Source organism: Petaurus breviceps, unplaced genomic scaffold (genome assembly GCF_028583685.1).
Source record: "Petaurus breviceps papuanus isolate PSGF00001 unplaced genomic scaffold, PetGlider_PUasm1.0 175, whole genome shotgun sequence".
Taxonomy (NCBI): domain Eukaryota; kingdom Metazoa; phylum Chordata; class Mammalia; order Diprotodontia; family Petauridae; genus Petaurus; species Petaurus breviceps.
The window spans coordinates 13,512,748-13,537,443 of NW_027185764.1; the positions used below are offsets into that span (position 1 = coordinate 13,512,748).

Consider the following 24,696-nt stretch of genomic DNA (forward strand, 5'->3'; position numbering starts at 1 on the left):
TTAATAAGACAGTGTCTTATTATCGGGGAAACACGGTAGTTTTAAATTTTTAAAATTTGTTTGGATTGCTTCCTTTGTGAGATCTTTTTCCAATAACTTTGGCTTCACTGAGTTTAGAAATTAGTATTTTCATTGTTGTTAGAAATATGAAATCAAGACATATAGACAGAAAATGTGTACTAGAAAACCTATGACAATATGGAAGTAGTGACAATTTGATGGTTATAATGGAAAAATTTCTTTCAATCTAAACCAGAACTAAACCTAAATCATGTTTAACCCTACCACCTATACTTTCTGTATATTAAGGCAAGAAACAAACAAAAATTCAGGACTTTTTCAATTATCATCTCTGTAACAGTATCAGAAATTTGCTTTTATTCATTCATTCTGATTAAAGATATGTTTATTTAAATTATAAACCATTCTATAGGCCTAGTGACTCAGGCTCCTGGAAATAGTAGTAATGCTAGAAGTGCTTCTTGACCTCAGAAAGTTAATTCAAACTCAGAATTCTCCCTCCTCTGCCCCAACTCTAGGAAATATTTTTCCCAGCAGAAGAATTTGGCTCATCATTTGGTATTAAGTATCATTAATGTGGCCATTGATCAGTCATGGCACTAAGTAAACCAAGAAGCAGGTATTCTGTGTTCCATCCTTTTTAGTGTAACTTGCTTTGTGACCTCAGAAAAAATTAGTCACCATCTTTGCACTTTAAGTATTCTCAAGCTATAAAGTAAGGATGCCAATATTTTTCACCTACTTACCTTCTTGGAGTGTGAGAAGAATTAATTAGATAATGTCAGGAAGGCTTTTTGAAACCCACCAGAAAAAGATTGACGTCTTGCCATGCTGGCAGGATCACAAATGATGTCATGGTTTTTTTCCAACAAGAAGAGTGCTGCCAGAAAGAAGTTTAGAGACTTTAATGAAAAATGACTTTGAATCCATTTTACAGTTTGCACTTTGTTTCTCACCAAAGATTTTGTCAACCTGAGCAGTGGATACAACTTTTCTCCAAATTAAAAAGCATGATCAGAATATCCTACTATCATGGGAAGTAATATCCTGCCACCCTACCTGATAGTTATCTACCCTGCTTCTACTTATTCATTTCCTTCCATGACTCATTCTTTTCTATCTTGAATTTCTTGCAGGCTCAGGAAAATACCTTTATCTCCTCCAACATTACCTGTATCCAGACTCAGCAAGGTTCTATATCAAGTTCAAGTAATGTGTCCTTTCAGCCTCCCACTTTCCACTGTGATACCAGAAACAAACCACACAGAAGAGATAAAGCTGCCAGAATTATCCAAAGTCAGTGGAAGATATTCAAGAGAAAGGTGATATTTCCTGAAAAGAAAGTAGCTCAATGTCGCTGGCACCTCTTCTCATTCTAGACTCTAGCTTCTCAACGAGCGTTCTTAGAAGAGCACTCTCCTAGGAATCATAGACTCTTAGAGCTGGAAGGGAGCTTAGAATGCAGAGCCCTCGATGGGTCCAATTCTCTCATTTTAGAGATGAGGAAACTGAGGCCTCTCTTGGTGAAAGATTTCCCCAAAGTCACACAGGTCGTCAGCAGCAGAACCTAATTCCCAATTGAGTGCTCTTTCCCACTGTACCCTTCTCTCCTACTGCTGGCACATGGGTGGATAGCATTATCCCAAAAGCCTTCCCAGTAAGAGAGAGAAGAGATTAATTCCCATATAAATTTGTAGCCAATTTGCATTTCACATCATTTCATGTAAAAATCACAGGACTTTTGCTTTGCCCATAGAAAAATAATGCTATTGACCCATAGTACCCAAAGATTGTGTACTTTTGAGTTATTTTTCTGGTAGCTAAAATGGATTGCTCTGAAGCCATTCATATATTCACCTGACAATCAGATGAGTGAAATTTGATTTGTGAAATGATTAATTGGGGGCAGGGTACAATCTGCCTTAACAAGACTTGAGTTTTTCATGGTACAAAACTGACTGGCCTCATTTACATGGTGAACTGACCTAACTCTTTAAGAAAACAGTGTCTTTACTGTATCTCTGACCATATAGTCAAGGCCTCTGATAACAGACAAATGTCTCTAGCACTCTGATATCTGGAAATTTTATCGCTAATTCTGTTAAAAGAATGTAGACTGACTTTTATAAGACAAATACTATTTATTTGACCTTACTTATATAGAAAAGTATGGGCACAGAGAAGCTAAAAAGAATTCTCCAAGAGTGCCAAAAAGATTAAGTATATGTAGGGAATGTTATATGATTATGGAAACTTGTACATGATGTAAATACTAGGAATTCAAACAGTTTTAAAGCTTAACTTATCTACCACAAGGGCGGATGGAAATTAAATCTTACTATATATACATTACTTGTCACACACTAAATGTGTGTTACAAAGGATCTTAGAGAGAAAATGCAATTTTTTGGGTTTTTTTAATTTTAATTTTATTTTTGCTTTGTTTTATTCTTCTAAAATAATCATGGAGTTACCTGTTTACCTGAACCCGTGCCCCAGTGCATGAGATTCTTCACCTGCATAGTCCTCAAAGAATAGTGGTAATCCTCATCTGATTGAAGGAGTGTGTTATTGCTCGGCAGATCATAATGAGCCTTTCCATCTTGGTAGACACAACGGTGGAGCTGCCTGGGCAGGGCTTTGCCCCGAACATGTACTGTCCCCATCCACATGGCCTTTAGCCTTCAGTAGCCACACAGTTTTTCACTTTCATTCAGTTTCTCTCTCTCTCTTTTACTCTGCAGATGTTAGTTGAATAAATGAATCAGTCCCAGCTGAAGTCCTATCTTCTATAAGGAGCCTTTCCTGATCCCCCTTAATTCACAGCAGCATTTCTCTATTGATTATTTCCAACGTATCCTGAATGTGCCTTGTTTGTACATCGCTGTGTGTTGTGTCTCCCCTCCCCCGCTCCCCCTCCTCCCCCCGTTAGGCCGACGGCAAGGTTTGACTGTCTTCTGTCTTTCTTTTTGTCCCCCGTACTTAGCACAGCGCCTGGCACTGTGCTTAAGAAATGCTTATTGATGAAACAGCTAACAAGATGGATTGGGCTTTTCCCTCTCCAGTTCTAAGGTTATGCTAATAGGATTCAGATTCTGATAACTTGATTTATTTTGCTAAAGATGCAGTGTAATATAAACCAGATGGTGCTAATATGGTCATCTGAATATCATCTGTATTGCACCTGTTTAATATAAAACCTACACCTCTAATAAGGTGATCAAAAAAAAGTTCATTCTATAAATGGAAAGACCCAGTGCTTTAGAATAGTTCCTGGCACATAGTAGGTGCTTGATAAATAAATTACTTAAGAGTCAGTATACCTGGGCTCGGTTCCCATATTTGTAAAATAGAATAGTATGAAGTCACAGAATTTCTCGGTTGGAATGGGCCTGAGGTCATCTGCAGACCTGAACAGGAATACTCTTTCTGCTATGACTTGAGGAGGAGACCACCAGGGATGGAGCACTCACTGCTTCCCAGAACAGCCCATTCTACTCTCAGGCAATGATATCTTCCAATATTTATTCTCTACCTAAGACATATCTTGAAGATAAATGATATAATACTTGTACAAAGCTTTGAGTCTGCAGAAGACATTTTATTTTGTTGTTTTTTTAATTTATTCTTTCTAAAGTCTAAGCCACAGCTAAACTTGAAGCTAACAATTGGTTGGTCTCCACTTTGAGGCTTATGTCCTGCATTTCTCTAGAGTTTGAAATAGAGTTAGGAAGAGTGATGCTAATGGTAATCACCCCTCTTAACAGTGACAAGTAGGGTCTCAGAAAGTAGAAGTAACTTTGATCAAGTAATCCTAGGATAGTTCCAAAATTTATTATTCTTTTCCATTCTCTTCTCTGGGTTGTGACAATTAACCAAATTCAACAGACATGTATTAAGACACTTATTCTGCCCAAGGCACCCTTTTAGATGCTGGGGATGCAAAATGAAATAGCCCCTGCTCCAAAGGAACTTACTTTCTACTGACATATTCATAGTCTTCAGCTTTTATTCTGTAATATGCTAATTGATCTTTTGTCCTCTATATACCGTGGACTTCATCTTTGCATCGTGTGCCCACTCCTTACTCCTTTCCGTTAAAATACAGCTTTATCCATTTATTGTTGTAGTGATGGAAAGATCTTCTCTCTGTAATCCTGTGCTTTTTACTTACATAGGTTAGTTATTATTAAACATCAACTGGCTAATAGAGTACGTATCGTTAGTAACAAACACTAATAGAGACTACTGTTGATACTGAAATCCTCTACGTTTAATTTGAGAATATTTCATCAGTAGACTTGTCTTCCTGTTTAGATTTCGCTTGGGTCAGGGTCACTGAATTTGTGTTCTTTTAGCACATCTTAGATAGGCAATAGGGGAAGTAGCTGGTGATGAAGAAAGAGTTCATTGTGCTTTCGGTCCAAGTTGTGTTATCATTTTGCTTTTATCTCCACTGTAACTGTGTTTTTCAGTCCCTTAGTTCATCTAATAGCAGTAGTAAGGGGAAAAATGGAATCCCCTAGGGGAAGAATGTGATTTTAAAAGGCCACAAGACCTTCTAATGTTAATTTAGAATTTGTTTTTCTGTTTCAGAAAAAAGAGGCTAATCTGGATGAGGTAAGTGTGGGTTATTACACCAGTAATGTAACATGAAACATCAGGGGATGTTTTAATATGGAAGCTTACTAAGTTTGTGCATGTTTCAGAGGTGTCTCTGTAAATACTCATATTTTAATTTTTAAAATTGCATTATTAAATTTAGAATTAGAAAGTCACATTAGCAATGAGATTTTTAAGACAATTTCATTTTTTTTTTTCAAATATATGATGTGATTGGAGGCGGCTAGGTGCCGCAGTAAATAGAGCACTGGCTCTGGAGTCAGGAGGACCTGAGTTCAAATCCAGCCTCAGACACTTAACACTTACTATCTGTGTGACCTTGGGCAAGTCACTTAACCCCAATGGCCCTCCAAAAAGCAAAAAAATATATATATACATATATATGTATATGTATATCTGATGTGATTTTGATGCTTCACAATGAGAGGAAGTATGCAGTTCTAAACACTGTATATGTATGTTTGTATATATTATGTATTTTATATATATATATACACATACATAAGTCTATACACACAACTATGTCTATATCTATTGATACACATATAGTTCTAGACATGGAGCTTTCCTCAGCTGCCTCTTTTTTTTTTTTTTTAAAGCAATCGGGGTTAAGTAACTTGCTCAAGGTTACACGGCCAGTTATTTCTGGGTGTGGTGCTGAGTGACTGAGCCCGGGATTCTATCTCCAGGTCATCCCGACACTGGAGCCGGTGCTCTTACTCGCTGAGCCACCTGGCCGCCCCTAAGCAATTGGGGTTAAGTAACTTGCTCAAAGTTACACGGCCAGGTGTTTCTGGGTGGGTGCTAAGTGTCTGAGCCCGGGATTCGATCTCCAGGTCAGTCTGACACTGGAGCTGGTGCTCTTACTCACTGTGCTACCTGGCTGCCCCCAGCTGCCTCTTTCTTGAGGACCAGGTCATCTTTTCTGGAAAGAATGGACAGAGTAGGTTGATGCCTGAAGTCCTAGAAATCTTCCTACTCCTTCCCTCTCCTAATTTTCTCACTTCCTTCTCTTTTTTTGAAGGTACTGCTTAGGTTTTCTTCTCTATGTCAGCAGTTCTATTCCCAGTTCATCCAGAGTGTGTGGCCTTTTAGATCATTAAGGAGAAAGATTCTTCTACTTGCAGAGGCTAAGCATAGCCTTCACAGTGCTTCTCCATTCCTACCTCCATCAATCTGAGGAGTACCTCATTTTGATCCTCTTTACCTAGGCTGTGGTTTTATATCATTTCAGTAACTGCTAAAGATAACCACTCTCTTAATGATGTCAAGTAGGATGTTAGTAAAGAGAAGTGACTGACCTTTGATTTTTACCCAAGTAAGCCTAGGTTAGTTCCAAAACTTAATGCTCTTTTAATTTTTTTTTTCTTCAACCAACTGATGTTCAGGCACTTTTATTTATTTATTTATTTTACTTAGATTGTGTGTGACAGTTTCCTCACCTTCATCAAATCAGTCTTTCATCCAAATAAATCTATGATCCTATGATCCTGCCTTTAAAAAAACTGAAATGCTTTCTTTTTACCTGACAGTTATGAAAAAAGGTGTCTGGACCTTGAAACTAATGTTCTGTTTGTGCTTAGTATGTCTGTCTATTGTTCGGTTAAAATGAGATGAGAGCCCCAGTTCCTTTGTCAGGCATTTGGTATTTTTAAGCAAGAATGAAGGTAGGCTCATTCAAGGTTGGCTTATTATTAACCCCACTTTCCATCCCAGAGATAAAGGGCAGAACCTGTGAAGTCTCCATACTGACTTCCAAAAATAGAAGAAAGAAAAAAAAAACAAAACATTGTCTTTGCCATGCCAGAAGAGCCTGTCAGACTCTGCCTTATTTTAGAATTTGTGTATGAAGTAGCCAGAGCCTTTGGATTACTAGACTCTAATATCAAAATATTAGCACTTGCCTTGAACTGTCAAATATGGGCCACTATTAAGCAGCTAGAATGTAATTACATTGACAAGTATCATCGTTTTTAGATCTTTCAAGATTCAGTTGGACCATTACGCCAAGGATTAGTGGGTTTATTCTCAGTGTGTATTGGGATATTTTTTATTGCAGTAGGTTTTGTGAGTGAGGGGGAGAAAGGTTCTTCTTAAACATTTCTGTGATTATGCAGCAGTAAGGGAATTTGTTTTCTTTGTAGCTCTGCCTTTTCCTCTTGAATCTGCTTTAATTTGTAGCTGCCATCTTTCCAGGGAATTAACATCCATTTCTCTCTTTCTCCCTGCTAGGCGGCTGCTGTACTGCAGGCAGTTTTCAGGGGACATTTAGCACGGGAGAAGCTGTTTTCGAGCGATACATTTGATTCAGAATCTCCCAGCATGCCCAGCTTTCCAAATAAGGTAGCCATCAAGACAGCTGGACACAGACCCAATATGTCACTCTCTGTTTCTTCTTTTGGTTCAGTTTGTCAACTAGGGGAAGTACTGGACATTTTTCTAACTTAGTCTTTTAAAGCTTTCTTCCCCAGTGGCCTTAACCTAATGCTCCAGGCTGTAGTGTATTTTCAGATCCCACTAATTTTGTCTCTGGCCCAGCCCAGTTTTGGAAGTTAAATTGCTGTTGGGGTGGGGGGCTGCAGAATAAAGTAGGATATCTTATCTTGTTGTTAAAGATTTAAGAACCCCCATTTTAGCCACTACCTCCCACAAAAAAAGACTTGTATCTCAACAGTTTTCAGAGTATAAGAACCTGTGATCAGGTGGTTGCTCACTTCATAGCATTAGTAATCCACTGAGCCAACCAAGGCAGGGGATCTTGCTCTTTGTCTGTCTTGTATCCAGAGTGGTGGGCCTTAACTTTACTGTGAAAGGTTTGATGTCAAACCTTTACTTTCCTCCTTTGGTATCATTACGTTGTAGAGATCCAACACATCCCGCTGTCATAATTCCTCAGTTGTGGTGGCTGATGACAAGGAGGAAGACGATGCTATTGCAGTCATCCAGTCGATTTTCAGGGCACACTCAACACGGATGGGATACCAGTAAGTCAGAAGCAGCTGGTTCAAAGTGTGATTCATTTTTTGTTAGGCCTATTTCTATATTAAGAAAAAACACAGGACTCAAAGGTAGAAAAGGGAAAACTTGCCACTGCCACAGTCACCCAGGAATAACACCTAAAAGCATGTAGGCATTAGGCAGATAGTGTGTTGCAACAGGCTGTTAACATGTCATCTATTTGTGAGCAAAAGCCATGGGTTTTTTTTGGGGGGGGGGCGGGGGGATTTGCTTTTTCCAATTCTTTTGATGAACAGGTAGTGCACTGTGAACATGTGATTGAAGAGCCCTTGGGATCTCATCATTATGGAAAGATTCCATGATCACTTTGCTTTTTTTGCTCTGGGGGAAAATATATAGATAATGTTTTGGCTGCCTCTTGGCCTAAGTAAGTATGAGTCTGTAGACTTCTTGTATTAATACTTTTTTTTTAATACAGAATTTTGTTATTTAACAGATGAAATATCCCAAAAGACCCAGAATAGACTCCTTTGTTCATTGCACAGACTTTTTTCAACAGCAGTTTCACAATCTAATCTCTTCCCAGGCTTTACAGTTACTCTGTCCAACAAAACTTCCTCTTTTGATCTGTAGTGCTCCCCAGTCTAGGGGCTACCTCAAGACATAATGCACCAAAAAACTAGAAGAGGGAAAAGAATGGTGTAAAAAGCCTATTTTTGAAATCTTAAAATCTGAACCGGCTGGGCCTCCATCTTCTCCTTTGTCCAGTAAGGTATTAGCCTAGATGACCTCTAAGGTACCTTCCAGCTCTGAATATTCTATGAGTCTATAAACAAGTCTTTAACCTGTTTGTTAAAGTTTGAGTTGTTTCCCTGATTATGACTGTATCTTTCTCTAGATCCCTCTCTTTATCCTCACAGGCAAAATAATGAGCCCTGCTTTGGGCCTCAAACCCCTACAATGTGTCCTTTAAAGACCTTTTTATTCTTTTTTTTTTTTTCCAGTGCAAAAGCAGCCTCTGATTCTCCCATAAGTGAAAAGAAACCTATTTCAGCAGTATATGAGAAATCAGCCTCTCTAGTCTCTGCACCATCTTCTCTTGGTAATCTTATTTTTTAAAAAACTTAGATACAAAGGAATGTTTATTTTAAGCCAAGAGGATAGCTTCTCTAAGTTCCTTTTTTTACAGGAAAATAACAGGGCTCAAATAATTCTTTAAACACTATACCTTGACTGAGGTTCATTTTTGACACTGTACCCCAGTTCTGGGAAAGAACCTCAATTTATTCCCATTACTTAGTTTGTAAGAATATTATCATATTAATTATCGGGGTATCTTATTTGTCGCTCACTTTATCCAGCGTACCCTCCCTTTGTTTCTCTCATTTTTAGACCTAGCTCTTGCTGGAAAAGAATTCTTTCTCCACCTTGACTAGTGGCTTTTTTTTTTTGCTTGTTTGTTTTTTAAGAAAAATAACTCTTGTAATTTCCTTTCCTGTTTCACTGAAGCCCAAAGTAGCATTATACTGCAATTAGTATTACATTTGGCATCTTAACTGCATGATCCTGAGGTCTTTTCCAACCCTGTGAATCTATGAATGAAGCAAAGGCTTCTTATTGAGTTCCTTTATCTGCCATGTCTGATGTGAATATCAGAATAATGCTGACCATGAGCAATAAGGAACCATTTAATTTTGTAAGTAAAGCTTTTGAGATTTAGAGATACCATTCAGCCACAAAATATACTCTTGGGGTTTTCATTTGTGAACATGGCACTGAGGGCAAACAAGGTATAAAGAAGAATACTCTAGTATGGTGGCATTTTAGACTAATAGTCTTCTTCTCACTCACTGCCATTCAGAGATTCAGTCTTATGGAGACACCACAGACTTTACTGTAGCTCCTTCTGATATCAGAGATGGTGTCACGTCTTGGGGGTGGGGGGGTGGGGAACAGGGAGATATGGAATAAAGTGGGAATGTGCAGAGAGGAAGAGATAAAGTCATTATAAATCCAGGAGTTTTATTTGCTTTGCCATTGACCTTCATCTTTGAAGCTTCTGACTTTTGAGTTATTCTAGGTAAAGAAGATAGTGAAGGTAATAGTGAAGAGGCTGGAGAAGACATAACAGCTGACAATGATGAGAGTATGAAGGCACTGGTTCATCAGCCCTACTGTGGTGAGTGTCCACATATGTGCAGTGAGTCTCAGGAAAGAAGCCTGGGCAGCCTCTTCTTTCACAAGCAGAGTTAGGGTTCCTCAGGCACATGGGATTGTTCATTTGTTTGCTGACTGGGAAACATCCACACTGCTGAAGGAATAGGCAAGACAGTTTCAGTGAGAGGATAGGGTAGGACAGCTTATTGGTCTGAGCACACAGGAGTTACAATCTGTCCTTTAATTCCTGGGTTCCACATCTGTACTGCCTGACTGGTCTGCCACGAGCCCCCAAAGAGTGAGCTCGGGATAGCATTCCTGGACATCTCTGCCTTTTAGGTCATATTTCTGTCCATTTACACCAGTGTTCCTGCTTTTATGGAATTCAATCCTAAGCTTAAATACGACCAAATTGTCTAGGCAGTGGGGTCTAGTGGAGAGAGCACTGGACTTGGAATAAGGAGGCCAGAGTTTGAGTTCTGGCTTTGACCTTTACTGACTTCTTGTAACCACAGAGAAAGTTGTCCAGTCTGTTTGAGCGTTTGTTTCCTCTTCTTTTAAGTGGGAATCACAACACTTGCACTTACTACCTTACTGATTTGAAATGAGAAAAGCTTTGTGAACCATAAAATGCTAGAGAAATGTAAGCTATATTATCAGCAATGCTAATAAAGCCTAATCAATGTATGCAGGGTCTAGTAGACAGGGGGGCCAGCCTTGAGTCATGAAGACTTCGGTTCAAGTCCTCCCTCTCACACACACTAGCACAGTGACCATGGACACATCACTGAACCTGCCTGTGGCTCAAACACAGACTAAATCACAGATCTCTGTCTGTCTCCATTTCTCAGTCTTTCTCTCTCTCTGTCTCTCTTTCTCTGTTTCTTATCTATCTGTATCTATATCTTTCTCTTTCTCTGCTTATCTCTCTCTCACACACACATGTACACTCATACCCACATGGGTAAGAATTTAAAAGAAAGGTCTACAGTTAAGGCACAAAAAGCTCAGTTGGTTCCCCATATACCAGGGCCTGAGGATGGTTTCTGATAACTCTCAGACTCCTAAATAGCTTTGAGTAGTTTAATTTCTTACTGGCTTTTAGTGGCCTTTAGAATTTTTTTAAAATCTGTGCTAAATTTTTTTTGAAGAATGTATTTGTACTCCCCGTTAAATAAGAGTATCGGGGTGGCTAGCTGGCGCAGTGAATAGAGCACCGGCCCTGGAGTCAGGAGGACCTGAGTTGAAATCTGGCCTCAGACACTTAACAAAAAAAATTAGCCATGTGACCTTGGGCAAGTCACTTAACCCCAATTGCCCTCCAAAAAAAAGCAAAATAAATAAATAAGAGTCTCTGAAGTCAGGATTTATTCTTATGCCTAAAATAAATGTGTGTTCATGTCATTCAGATACTTTACTTTATCATTCTATTTTCACTTAGGAAATTATTCTATAAGAAAAGCTAAAATCATCAAGACAATTTGGTATTCAAGCTATTGTTTAATCTGATTATAGGAAACTTTTTAAAAGCCTTAAAAACAAAACAAAACAAAAAACCTAACCTAAATTTAAGTATCCTTGAAGGATGATCTTTTAAATTTCATTTAGATACTACTTTAATCTTATTCCTTTTATTCCCCTGAAAGTTGCAAAAAGAGAAAGAGAGAACAATTGCAATATCTAAAGCAGAATTGAATTGTAATTTTGTGCTCTATATTTCAAAACATCATAGCTGCCATGACCAAAGAATTCATCACTAAGTGGTTGACCCGTTGGTGATGAACCTCCTTATAATTGGTCCTTAGAAATCAGTCCTGATCTGTTGGTAGAAGCATGCTCATATCTCAGTTAAGTGACTGGTCACCTTAATGCTTAGATCCTTATGAACAAATTAGAGAAGTATCTTTTTCTTGGTATGTGGAAAGAGAGTTCACTTTTCCCCAAACAATTCTGTCATTTGGACTGTTGAATTTGAATAGCAATTATGTTGTTTTTTAAGATTCATAGTCTTGATGGAGTTATCCAGTGTAGTGTTTCAGAATGCCCTCCTTCCTATTAGTTCCGTAGAATTGTTTTCAGAGAATAGGTGAAAGGTATTGGACAGAATGCAGGTGAGAAGAAAAATAATTATAATTGTGATACAGTATTTGGAGAGATGATTTTACATCTTCATGAATCATCTTTTCCTTTTTTCATTTTATGTAAGGTATGACTGTAATGAAGAGAGTCTTTAAAAATATACATATGCATCCAAATGAGTGTAATCCTTTTCAAAGTAACAGTCACTTTATTTCAGTGTCCTTCCTTATTGAAAATAAGTTTAGAGGGGCAGCTAGGTGGTGTAGTGAAATAGAGCACTGGCCCTGGAGTCAGGAGGACCTGAGTTCAAGTCCGGACTCAGACACTTAACACTTACTAGACATGTGACCTTGGGCAAGTCACTTAACCCCAGTTGCCCTGCCTTTCCCCCTCCAAAAAGCAAAAAAAACAAAAAAGTTTAGAATTCCTTTGTGAGAGTTGCCTTTGGAACCTTTCTGCCCATTCTTGTATTTTGTTTTTTGTATATTTTATTGTTATATTTTGTTTTTACATCACCTCTATTTCTAAATATATCCCTCTCCCTCACCTACTCAGAGAGCCATCATTTATAGCAAAGAATAAATTTAAAAAATTCAACACAGCTCTCCCACATGTTAACCAAGTCTGGTAGTTTATTCAATGTTCCACACTCCTACAGAGTACATCTGCAACAGAGGGGTTTTTCATCTCTTCTTCAGAGCTGAACTTAGCCATTATAATTATGTGGCACTCAATTTCATTTCTTTTGTTCTTTCCATTTCCCTCGCTATAGCTATTATGTGTTTTATTTTCCTGATTCTACTTATTTCATTTGGGATCAGTTCACATAAGTCTTCCCAAGCTTTTCTGAATTCTTCATACATGTTTCCCATGGTGCGGTAATTTCCATTACATTCACATACCACAATTTGTTTAGCTATTCCTCATTAGGAATCTGTTTCCAATTATTTGTTACCATGAAAAGGTGACCCTTTTTAAAAATAGCTTTGATGATGGCAAACTTTAATTGTTCAGGTATGTGTTAGATTCATTAAAATAGCTCAAAGTCATTTGGAGCTAAGTCTGGTGAATAAGGTAGGTAATGAAGTTGAACTCTTCTGCCTGTTATTGCTATGGTTGAGCTCTGCCATTGTGCATATGTGCATTTTTAAAGGTGTGATATTATTGCAAGTCAGTTCACTCTCTGGTCCTCAGTTTCCTTCCTCTGTAAATTGAGGGGTTCATCTAGATGACTTCTAAAGTTTCTCCTAATTCTTAACTAAAGATCCTTTAAAGTAATAAGATTTCTTTTCTTTTTTTTTTTTAAAAGCAATCGGGGTTAAGTAACTTGCTCAAGGTTACATGGCCAGTTATTTCTGGGTGTGGTGCTAAGTATCTGAGCCCGGATTTGATCCCCAGGGCATCCCGACACTGGAGCCGGTGCTCTTACTTGCTGAGCCACCTGGCCACCCCTAAGTAATTGGGGTTAAGTAACTTGCTCAAGGTTACACGGCCAGGTGTTTCTGGGTGGGTGCTAAGTGTGTGAGCCCAGATTCGATCCCCAGGTCATCCCGACACTGGAACCAGTACTCTTACTCGCTGTGCTACCTGGCCGCCCCTAAGATTTATTTTCTTGCATGCCTCACAACCAGGTTCTGAAGATAGTTCTCAAGAGTCACAGATTTAATGCTGTAAGGGACTTGGGCAGTCTTCTAGTTCAGCTCCTTCCTTTACAGATGGGGAAAGTGAGACTAAGAGAGAATAGATGTCAGACTTGCCCTAAGGTCACAAGGCCAGCCTGCTTCCTGGGATTCCCAGGAGAGCACTCTTTCTGCTGTGCTGCCTCAGATGACTGCGTTCAAGCACAGTGCTTGTTTTATTGCATACATTGAGGATAGTTGTGTTCCTTAGGCCTCACCTGGAAGGTCCTGAAGCATTCTACTTTGACTTTGCCTGCTTTTCACTGGTCCTGGTACTTTAAACTCCAGATTCCTTGTAATGACTTGAGGTTTCTTTATAAAACTACTTAATCCTGGCCAGTTGTCTCTATTGTGCTTCTTTTTTGTGCCTGCCTATAGGGGGAGAACTGATGATGTCTGTGTGTGAAATGGGTCTCGTTTGTCCTGGAAGTTCAGTTGCCTGGAGAGAAGGGTTTCTCTGAGGAGCTCATATGGTGTCATTGAACCTCGTTCTCTTTGTGGTTAATTTCAGCTGTTTCCTCCCATACCCGGTCGCAGCCCATTGTTGCTCCACCAGTGGATGAAGTCAGCTCCGACGATTCCGATGATATTGTCATCTCTCCATCACTGCCCGTGAAGAAAAAAAACTCTCCCCATGTCTTGTAACTGTTTTAGGCTTTCATGGCTGCCCTCAGAAACTGCCCCACACGTGAAGCTGTTATTTATTCTGGGGTGAGGTTAAGGCCAAAAGCACACAGGACCACCTTGAGCCCTTATTCTCTCCTTCTAGAAGAGCAGGTTGTTTGGTAGGGAAATGACATCTATTTACTCTTAGAAATTTAAGGCACCAAGCTAACCACAATGCAAAAGTTAGGATGAGTGGTACAAGGTCAAAGAAAACTTCAGGAAGAGTCAAGGGTAGTTTTTCCCTTTGTTTTTGAAAGCATCATTATCAGCATTATTAGCAGATGAGAGCTATATGTCAAAGAACAAAAGCTGAATTTCAATTTCTTGTAGTAGAGCTCTTGTGAACATGATACCTCCCACATTCCTGGGCATATCTACCCACCTGCTTTAGAGCTCTCTACTGTACAACTCTATAAAGTGAAACTGGGAAACTAGAAATTAAAAAACACAAAATTATAAACCAAAGAAGCTACATTAAAATTACTTTTGAAAATGTATTAGATTGGCTTAGCAAGGTGGCTTTACAAAGCCCAGCTGTCACTGTGACAGACTGAGGAGAGGAAAAGTCACTGATCACAAAGTGAAAACAAAGTCCTCCTATTCTGACATATAAAAAGTCCTTGGTTCTCATCATTAGTTGTTTTGTTCCTGCTGCATAGTAAAGACCACACTTAAACCTTGAGCAGCCCCTAGCCCTTGCAAAGGCTATAAACAGTAGGCCAACTGCTGAATTCCTCCAGAATCCATCTGCCCCAAATGAAAAGAGTGGCCATACTTGGAATGAACAGCTGAAACATTAGTGTCATAACAGCACCTCATCTTCTATGAGGAATAATTTTTTTTCCCTTAGAAAATCACAAATGAGTACTTTAAAAAAAATACACACAGAGAACTATCTTCCACTTAAATGGGTATATGTAAGAATTAGGAAAGGGTGAAACTTCAAAAATGCCTGTTGGTCAGAAAACATGTAATGCATTTTTAGAAAACAATATTCAGATGTTACATTAATGCCCAGCTTTCTGGAATCTTATTCTAGGGGTTCTGGCACAAGCTCCTGGTTCTGCACTCATTTCCTTGTGGCCTGAAGTGGTCATTTGCAGTAGGGAAGCGGGTGAGAGTGATTTATGTGGTTCTTCTATTCAGTGACCAGATGAGCTGTCTCCAGTGCTCTGTCCACTTACAAAGTTCTGTCTCCATTATAAGTTTGGCAGGGTCAAGTCAACCCAATATTTAGAGTCTAGAGGTCATGTTTGTGCTGTGTTCTCTAGTCATCCTTCAGTTTACACTAATTCCTTGCTCCAGTTAGGCAGTTTTTATAGAAGTAGTTGAAAAGTGAAAAATTCATTCAAACACCCAGATCTTTTTGCTTTGTTATTAATTTTTGTGGTGTCAAATGATTGTTCCTTGAAAAAAAATTTTTTTGGCTGGTGGCTTGACTGAGCTGATTGGTGGTTTTGGCATTTGGGGTATTCAGCCTCACATTTGTTTCTTTATGATCTTCTTCCTCCTTCCTTTTACTAGGTTCCAGAGCTGATCTGTTCTATAAGGCGTAAGCACTAGGAGGATTTAGGTAAATCCAAGAAATCCCTGCCTGTAACTGCTTAGTCAGTATAGGTTAAAAATTAAAATTTCTATTTACTTGTCCCCTATTTGAAAAAAAAAAAAAGAAATTTATTCAATTTCTTTCTGTGTCTGCTTTTGAACTAAGGGAATTAATGATCCAAGAAGTTATTTATAACTTCCTGGGGAGAGGGCGAGAGGAGAGGGTAATAGCCTTCCTTTTCCTTTTAGGAGATTTAGTTGTATCCACCTTTGAGCCTAGAGCTTCTTGTCCAGATAAGACTGTGGATGGTGATGTCAGGATATCAGGCAACTATCAGCCCAAACCATGATTCCTGGGGCAAACAAGCTCAGTGTGCTTCTGTCAAGTCAGAAAAGTTTGATTCCTCTCAAGAATGTCAAGAGTGAGGCTGGAAGGAGTTGCAGATGACCTTTATAATGTGATCTGTAGGTGTCAACTGAAGTAATAAATTGGGGAAAGCCCAGCCCATTTTCTTCAGCATTTCTAATATGATAAGAGAATTTTTTTTGTTAGTAGGCTTAAGTTTTCACCAAGTAGATACCAAGTGGATACTAAGTAAAAATTTTAAATATAGATTTTTTTTAAATTGAGAATTCTTTTTTTTTTTCCGCTTTTTTGAAGGGGGGAAGGTAGGGCAATTGGGGTTAAGTGATTTGCGCATGGTCACACGGCTAGTTTTTTTGTGTTGTGTCTGAGGCTGGATTTGAACTCAGGGCCTCCTGACTTCAGGGCCACATTCACTGTGCCACCTAACTGCCCCAATGATTATTTTTTCTGTGTGTACTTCAGTACTGCATCTAAGGGCTTTTTTTTTCCTTTGGAGAAGAGGAGGTAAATATATAAGTTCATTCCTTCAACTACCTGAGCTCTATCCACAATTAGACTTCTGAGGGAGTGAATGCTGTTTGCATTTCTGTCAGAGCAAGAAAATCCCTTTTAGCAGAGGAGGGGTTATGTACTACTCTGATTTCCTGAAATGCCTGTGCTCAGGGATTTCTACAACTCTCTTCCTGGAGAAAAGCATAGGAAGTTGTCAGCTTTTGCTGTGTCTTAACGGTTGCCATTCTATGTATGGTCCTTTCTGTTGTGTGCTGCTTAAGCTAAAATTGGCAGAAAAAAGCTACTGCTAGTAGTGTTTGGCAGGAAGAGACGACGTGCCAAACCCAAGTGTGACTTGTGGGTATGAAGAGAAGTAGAGGCTTCTCAGGCTGACATGCCTAGCTGAAGAAAATAGGCCTCTTCCTCCAGATTGTGCATTTTCCTTCAGCTGAAAAAGAATCTCTCCTAATATTTTGCTGCCTATAACATGACCCCTTCCACAATCTATCTGTATGCTTGCACCTTTATTTGAGTTCCCTAGGAAATTGTCCATTTGTCTGAGCAGAAAACAACTGCATTTATTGAAACTCATTTAACAATCTCAGAAGAAATCCAAATGCCTGTATGGGTGTTTCTGGATCAGTCTCAAGGTGAAGATTGGAGAAGTAAGAATACTCCTTGTGAGTAGAATAAAGTAGGACCTTAACCCTAAGGATCATGTTTTCCCATTGCAGAAGCCTAACTGTGTTCTCATAGTCTCCATGTGTAGGCTCTCACTCATCCACCCACCTGAAGACGGCAGCTCATTCCTCTGAAGGGAGAAGGACTTGTGTTGCTGCCTTCTCATCCTCTCTTGGAGAGGAAACAGCAAACCCCTCCAGTGTCTTTGCCAAGAAAACCCCAAATGAGCTCACAGAGAGCTGGACACGACTGAAAGTGACTGAACAACTGAATGTGCTTCCTGGATAAATAGAACTGCAGGTCATAGGCCTATTTGCTTTATACCTTTCACCCCAATATTACTGCATTCCCTTGAAAATGTAAAATGTGTAAGGAAAGAAGCAAGATATTGCTTTCTGTTGTTAGCATGTTAAAAAGTTTAATTTTGAAGAGAAAGAAGACAGCACAGACTTTCTCAATTTCAGATATGCTCTTTAAGTAGAAGTGATGTTATCCTCTGTGAACAAAAAGCTTAATTTCAGATACGGAATTTTTCATCACTTTTCTCCCAGATGTGTGTTTTGTTTTTTTTTTTAAATATCAGTATCCGTTGTTGAGATGGTGTCTGATAAAGTGATGCTTCCATTGAGTGTAAGGGGCTGAAAGGGATTTTTATCTATGACTTATAGTTCACACCAGCATGCTCAGCCAAAGGAAGCTGGATCACTGCTTCACAATGAGGCTTTTTCCATTTTATTCCTTCAGTGGAAATACTGCCTGAGCAGTTTCCATAGGCAGCTGCTAGGAACCCTTCATCCCCACTGCTGCCCATTCTGTGGAACTGACCTTCCTTACTGGATGGACTACCCCTGCTGAGTTTTCACATCCATAATTGTTTTCTTCTATAGGAATGGGGGGGGGAATACCCTTGTCAGAAGCTGGGAACAAGTTGTTCCATTAGCCTTTAGAGCTACGTGGGAGTGATTTCTAATTAATCTAAGTGATAGTGTATCTCTATGGATCACCTTCTTCAGATTCACTCACTGGACCTGGGGATACTGGGAAAAGAAAGGGGAGAGGGGTGCAGGATATGTGGAATGTGCAGGTGTCAAGGCCAAAGTGCTATCGCTTCACAGTCTCTTCTGGGGGGAAAGATGTTTAGATGATGCAGATCTTGAAAAGGGGACTCCGTTACTGAATTAGACAGTAATGAAAAACTATTATCTGCACATTAGAATCCATTACAGGGACACTCATTTTAAAAAACTGAACTGTAAAATGTTTTAAAAGGAGTTAAATCTAAGATACTGAAAGTATTTGTGTTAGTGTCTTAATCCCAGAGAAAGGAGAAACTAGTGCAGTGGAAGGTATAGCTTGGCAGCTTCCCATTGGAGAAGGGGATTTGAGGGCAAAGGGAAGAAGTGCCCATTTAGAGAGAGGGTCAAACTAAACACCATCTAGACAGGACATGTCTTCCAATAGACTATGAAATGCAATAGCTATCAAATTTTGCTTAGACCTGATGATGGGAAGTGGGGTAGAGATATAGGGGGAAGAGGAAAAAGCTTAAAATGTTAGGAATGTTTACTTTTTTCTCATACCATTCTTATTCAAGAAACATTACAAAAAGAAATTAATGGTTCTGATTATAAAAGGATTTCATTTGACCTATACTCATCATTACTCCCAAAAAGAAAAATGGAAGAAAGAAATGTAACTTTGGTTCTCCAAATGGATCAGAGCCCATTCTCCCTTTCGTCTTTCCCAGCGTCAAAACCAATAGAATTTGGGAAAAAGATAGATCAACTTGGCTTGGATCTATCAAGACAGGTCCAGCCAAGCTCTTCTCTAAGATTTGTGTCCAAGAAATAAATGCTCCCTACAGAAAAGACCAATGACCCTGTAAAGTCTTTAAGGTACAAATGAAAATTAAACGCCATTATAACCTGTTGAATTGCAAAGGTTCCATTTTCTTGTTATAGAAGCTCTGTGTGCTCTTTCTCCATAATCTAAAGGGATTTATTTACAGTAGATTTGAGGAAGCAAGAGTGTGATGTAGCATGTACAATAGCAGGATGCCTTGACTGGATTCTGGACTTGCATCTCTCGTGCCATCCCCTCTTCGAGTGTCTATGTCCTAATAAACGTGGTATACTGTTTTACACAGTCCTATGCTGATCATGGCTAAATAATAATTTTTTTAAATTGGAGAAATTAGGAAGAACATAGCTTTTAGTGGTTTCTTAAATTTTTTATTTAGAACTGTTCTGCTCTTGTAAATAATTTATACATGAATCTCTTGGAATGGGAAAGGTTTTTACTTTGTCTCTCATTAGTCTTTATAAATAAAAGTTGTTTTGCAGAATAATTGTCTTGATTGCCCTATAAATGGTTCTTTTTAAAATTACTTCCAGGTGTGCTATTGCTTTAATTCATATGGCACAAAGGCTTGAGAAATCCCATTTTCCTGGACTTAGTTATGTTCTTTTCATAACATGGGTCCTGAAATTTAGAAACAGGCAGGATATTTATGTGTCTTTCCCCCTGCCAACATAAGAGGTCTACTTGAACTGGTGACTCCTTGATCCATCTTTTAATCTGTCCAGTGCACACAAATGAGGAGAGGAACTGAAAGAAACTGAAGAGTCAAGGAGTATTTCTGCTAATTTGACTGAATATCTGTTTGAGGAGCAGTTAAGAAGCCTTTTCTTGGAATTCAAACAATACTCATAGAAATGTCCAAAACAACAACAACAAGTAAAGCCATGATGGGTTTTATCTCTTGGATTTATTTTCCCTTGTTTGATTGTAGAGAGTAGTTGCAACAAGGTGACTTCAGATGAAATTGTATACATCCCCTTTCCACTAAACTGCTTGCTCTGACCCCTTAAATCCTAGGTCTATGTTGGTTTAGTTCCTTCAAGATTACCTTGTAAATTGTCCTTGGTGTTGGGAGGCTAGGCAGTGTTCTCGGGTAGTAAATTGCTCATTTGGAAAACTTTGTGATTTGCCCTGAAGGAAGAAAGACTTGCAGGATTCTTTATTAACCAGTGGAAAGAATGGTCTCCTGGACACAGATCTTCGGGCCTCAAACCTGTGTCTTCCCTGTGAGTTCCTTTATTTCAGTGAGGTTCGTATTTATTAGCAGAAAGTCAAGTTCTGTGTTGCAAGTGTTGTGCCCTGGAATTGTGAAGGGTGGGACCACCCAGTCTTAGCATGCATTTAGCCTTTTACAAATGATTTGACAATTATACTTTCAGGGTTCCCACAATGAAGAATTTCCATTCTTTCTCTGGACTGCTCTCCAGATGGGAAAGGAAAAACCCACTGTGATGCAGCCTCTGGGAACATTCTTTCCTACCAGAATGTCCAATTCCAGAGATTGGGGTCCATGAGTTATCCCCAAATTCTATTTTTCAGAATATTTTAGAATGTAGGAGCCCCTAAGACATAGGGGGAAAAAAGGACTTCCTTAACTTTCCATTCTTTTCCATATATCTGGAAAAGGCAGTTTTACAGTAGAAGGAGTTAGAAAATCTCTATTCAAATCCAGCCATAGAACTGTGGGCATTACAACCTCTCCAAGCCTTGGGTTTCTCACCCATAAAATGAGAGTGCTACTGTATGGACTCGTATGCAATTGGTTTTCATAAATTACTTATTGAGGTTAAATCCAGCTCTTGCATTTCCTAGACAACCATGTTTGACCTCTCCTATGCAATTAAACATTTTCTAACTTGTATTATAGTTATTTGTGCACATGTTTCATCCCTCCTACTAGACTATTGTAAGGCACAATGTAAATGTGAGCTGTTATTATTTCTAAAGGGTTCAGAACTTTAATAATTAAGGTAGACAGAGAGTGGGAGAATAGGTCTTGGATCTCTTCCTTCTATGTCATGGCTCTTTGCCCAAAGCTCTCCCCCCTCAACCTGTCAAGGTGAAGGTAGCTGCTTTAATATCTTATTTGATCTAGCCCAATTTAAGCTCTGAGTGGCATGTCTGTTACATTGCTGACCTAAGGAATATAAGGAAAGTTTAGTTTTCTCAGTGTCCTTGTTTCCATGGTACTGGTCTCAATTGGAAAGAGGTGGAAGGCGGAGCATGAGAATCATGACCCGTATATTAATTAGGCAGCAGCATAATAGCATAAGGATCAAAGGAAAGGCTCAAATTCAAGCCTGCTGTAAGAAACACTGTTCTGAATTAGCTAATGAAGCCTGTCATTCACCTTAATGCAATCCTTAAACCATTTTCCCAGCCAAAACTCACTTTCAATCATCCTTGTCAATAGAATGGAGTGAGAACAGGCCTTCTTATTTAAAAGAAGCAGGCAGTGAGCCCACCAAGCCAATGAGGTTGGAAAGGCATGCAAGATGGCGAGAGCTTTTATAGCAACCACCTTGCAAAGAAGAAAAGGCAGTGGGGCACCCATGGGGCTTACAAGGGTGGAGAAAGTCCCTACCTATTGGAAGAGAGGAAAGATAGGGCTACAGCTGGCATGTAGCTCGGTGCCTCTGTGGCAGCTGCAAGTGTTAGAAAGAACAGGATGGCAAACTCTCCCCACTTACCACCACTCCAGATTCATAGTCTTGGATCCTTACAAGTCTTACTACCATAAACTCCTTTGGTGCCCCCAGATTCGATAAGGAATCTGGATTAAGGGGAATCTTTAATGCAAACGAATTAGAGAAAATGTAGCTGGTATATAGTCATATATATGTCATAGGTCAGGTCATAGGACCAGTGAACTGAACCCTAGAGTCAGCCAGTTCCTCCCAGCTATGAGGGATCCTCACTGTTTTCACCACTGTAAGAAGATAGGGACTAGGGCAAACACCCTATCCAGGAATAAAAATTAACAAATAGAGCTTTCTTTCTCCTCTAACTCTTTTAAGTGACTTGCCCAGGGTCATACAGCTAGGAAGTGTCAGAGGCCAAATTTGAACTCTGGTCTTCCTGATTCCAGCACCAATGCTCTATCCACTGTACCACCTAGCTATCATGTATTCTCTGTCTCTTAATACTGGGCCTTGAGCAGGCTCGATAGGACGGGACTTGGTTGGGTTTCCAAGCTAGCTTCTAACGGCTTTCTATCCTTCCCAGCATCATAGAATCTTAACAAATACAAAATCCCCAGAGTTATGGAAGAAATCTTAGAGGTCATCTAACCTAAGACTTATGTGAAGCATATATCCTCTCTAAAACAACCTGGATAGTTATTTAGCATACTGCTTGAAGATTTTAAGATGGAGAGCTCACCTCCAGAGCCAGCCTATTTCATTTTTGTACAATTTAGAAAGTAGAGATTGAGTAGAAATCTACTTCCCTGGGACTTTCACCTAAGGGTCCTAATTCTACTCTCTGTGATCAAGCGAAAAAAGGTGAACTTTTCAAATATTTGAAAAATACATTCATGACTTGACCTCCAGCCCCACTAGTAGTTATATGTTCTCTAAGCTAAATATCCTTAATTCCTTCAACTTGTTTTTATATGACATAGTTCCAGGTCTCCTAAGTATCCTGAATATTCCCTTCTAGAGGTGTATCAGCTTCCCTCAATGACATTCCCAAAATGTGGTGACAAATGACACACCCTTGAGATACTACTCATAGATACCTTCCTGAGGAGATCTGCAGGAGTCAGGGGGAATACCAAGTATTGAATGAGCATTGATTGAGCAGAAATTTTTTTCTACGTGCTGCTGCCAAGTACTGTGCTAAGTGTTAGGGATGTAGAGAGACCCTTACTTTTTACAGAGGAGTAAACACAGGCATAGAGAGGCTAAGATTTGTGCAAGGTCACACAGTTAAAAGCCTACCTAAGATTTGAACCCAGATCCTCTGACTCCAAATCCAGCACTGTTTGTACCACATGACCTCTCATGCTTGCAGGTATGCATATATGTGTGTGTGCATATACATATGTACTTTTTAAAAATTTTAATTTATTTACTTTTAGTTTACAACATTCAGTTGCACAAGCTTTTTGAGTTCCAAATTTTCTCCCCCTCCTCTTTGGCAGCATGAAATCCAATATAGGTTCTACAAATACCTTCGCATTAAACATTGGTCGAGTTGTAAAGAAAGATTATAACCAACAAAATGAAAACGAGGAAGAAGGAACAAAACAAAATAAAACACAAAAGAGAGAGGGCAAGTAGTTGGCTTCAATCTGCATTCAGACTCTGTAGCTCTTTCTCTGGGTGTGGATAGCCTTTTCCATCATGAGTCCTTTGGAGTTGTCTTATAGCCTTGCATTGCTGAGAGGAGCCCAGTCTATCAAAGTCAGTCATCGCAGATACAATGTCTGAAATTGTGTACAACATTCTGGTTCTGCTCCTCTCACTCAGCATCAGTTTATATAAGTCTCTCCAGGTTATTACATATTTACTTATGTATCTGTACATATATAGCCTGGATTCATGAGACCTGGGGGAGAGAAGGTGTGATGTATGTATATATTTATGTATGTATGAATAAATGCATAATGATATGCCAAGTGCTAAATGAGTGATACAGTCATTGCCCTAGTTAGAAGAGACAGATCACTGTGGGAGGACTTGAATTGGACTTAGAAAGACTGGTAAAATTTGGCTATGAGTTCAATGAACACAATATGAAATGTTCACTAGAACTGCCTCCTTATGAAAACAACCCCACTGTTCAGTCAGTGAGAAGAGGGCAGAAGTTTAAACACTTTCTAAATAGTCAATTGTAATTGATTTTTAATGTGTCATAGAAGGGGATTTAGTCATGTCCCTGCATTGTACTGTGGTGCTTACAGGGATTCATTAGCTTGATGATAAAGGTACCTTCACTTTACAATGTGTGGTTTATAGATGGAGTAAAGAAAATGAACCTTTACATAATTAAGTCCTGGGCAATGAGATCTGGAGACAATCTGACTGAAGCTCTCCCTAGTGGAGTACAGGGAAGACTCTGGCTAGGCATGCTGTTCCCTTCTCCTCTTCCTCCTGCCTTCTCTCCTTTTTCACTCTGATGAAACCAGATTATACTGAACCCAAGGATAACTTTGAAGTAGGACAGAACGAATCCCTGCCCCCCCCCAAAAAAAATTGAGACTGGTAGGGTGGTCTCTCCTGATTTTACCTTAGTGAGTAAGGGAAGACATTTTATGGGATTGGTTATTTATAACTGAACTTCAGGTTTCATAGAATTACAAACTAGAGGGGACCTCGGACATCACTGTCTGACCTCTTTGAGAACGACTCACATTTCCATAGCACTTTAAGGTATACAAAGCATTTTCTTAACCAACAATACCATGAGTTATTTAATACAAATATATTCATTCCCTTGTTATGAATCAAGAAAGTAGGACGCAAAGAGTGACTTGCCCATGGTCTCACAGCTAGTTAGTGTTGTAATGGGATACAAACTTAGGTCTCCAAACTCTTAATCCAGTACCATACCATGCTGTCTCCT

At 39.2% G+C, this 24,696-nt stretch overlaps 1 protein-coding gene across 5 annotated transcripts in view; it reads left to right on the plus strand.

Annotated features, from left to right (window-relative positions):
- Window positions 1-24,696, plus strand: part of IQCE (IQ motif containing E) — an 89,032-nt gene that overhangs the window by 60,345 nt on the left and 3,991 nt on the right. For 3 of the 5 annotated variants that reach the window (XM_069084781.1, XM_069084779.1, XM_069084783.1), the window contains 7 exons: window positions 1,158-1,343; window positions 4,618-4,641; window positions 6,877-6,987; window positions 7,507-7,628; window positions 8,607-8,704; window positions 9,683-9,781; window positions 14,029-19,615. In XM_069084781.1, coding sequence (XP_068940882.1) covers window positions 1,158-1,343; window positions 4,618-4,641; window positions 6,877-6,987; window positions 7,507-7,628; window positions 8,607-8,704; window positions 9,683-9,781; window positions 14,029-14,162 — 774 coding nt within the window. In that variant the 3' untranslated portion in view covers window positions 14,163-19,615. Of the gene's footprint in view, window positions 1-1,157; window positions 1,344-4,617; window positions 4,642-6,876; window positions 6,988-7,506; window positions 7,629-8,606; window positions 8,705-9,682; window positions 9,782-14,028; window positions 19,616-24,696 lie in introns of those variants that run through there. The other 2 variants (XM_069084780.1, XM_069084782.1) reach the window with 2 other exon arrangements.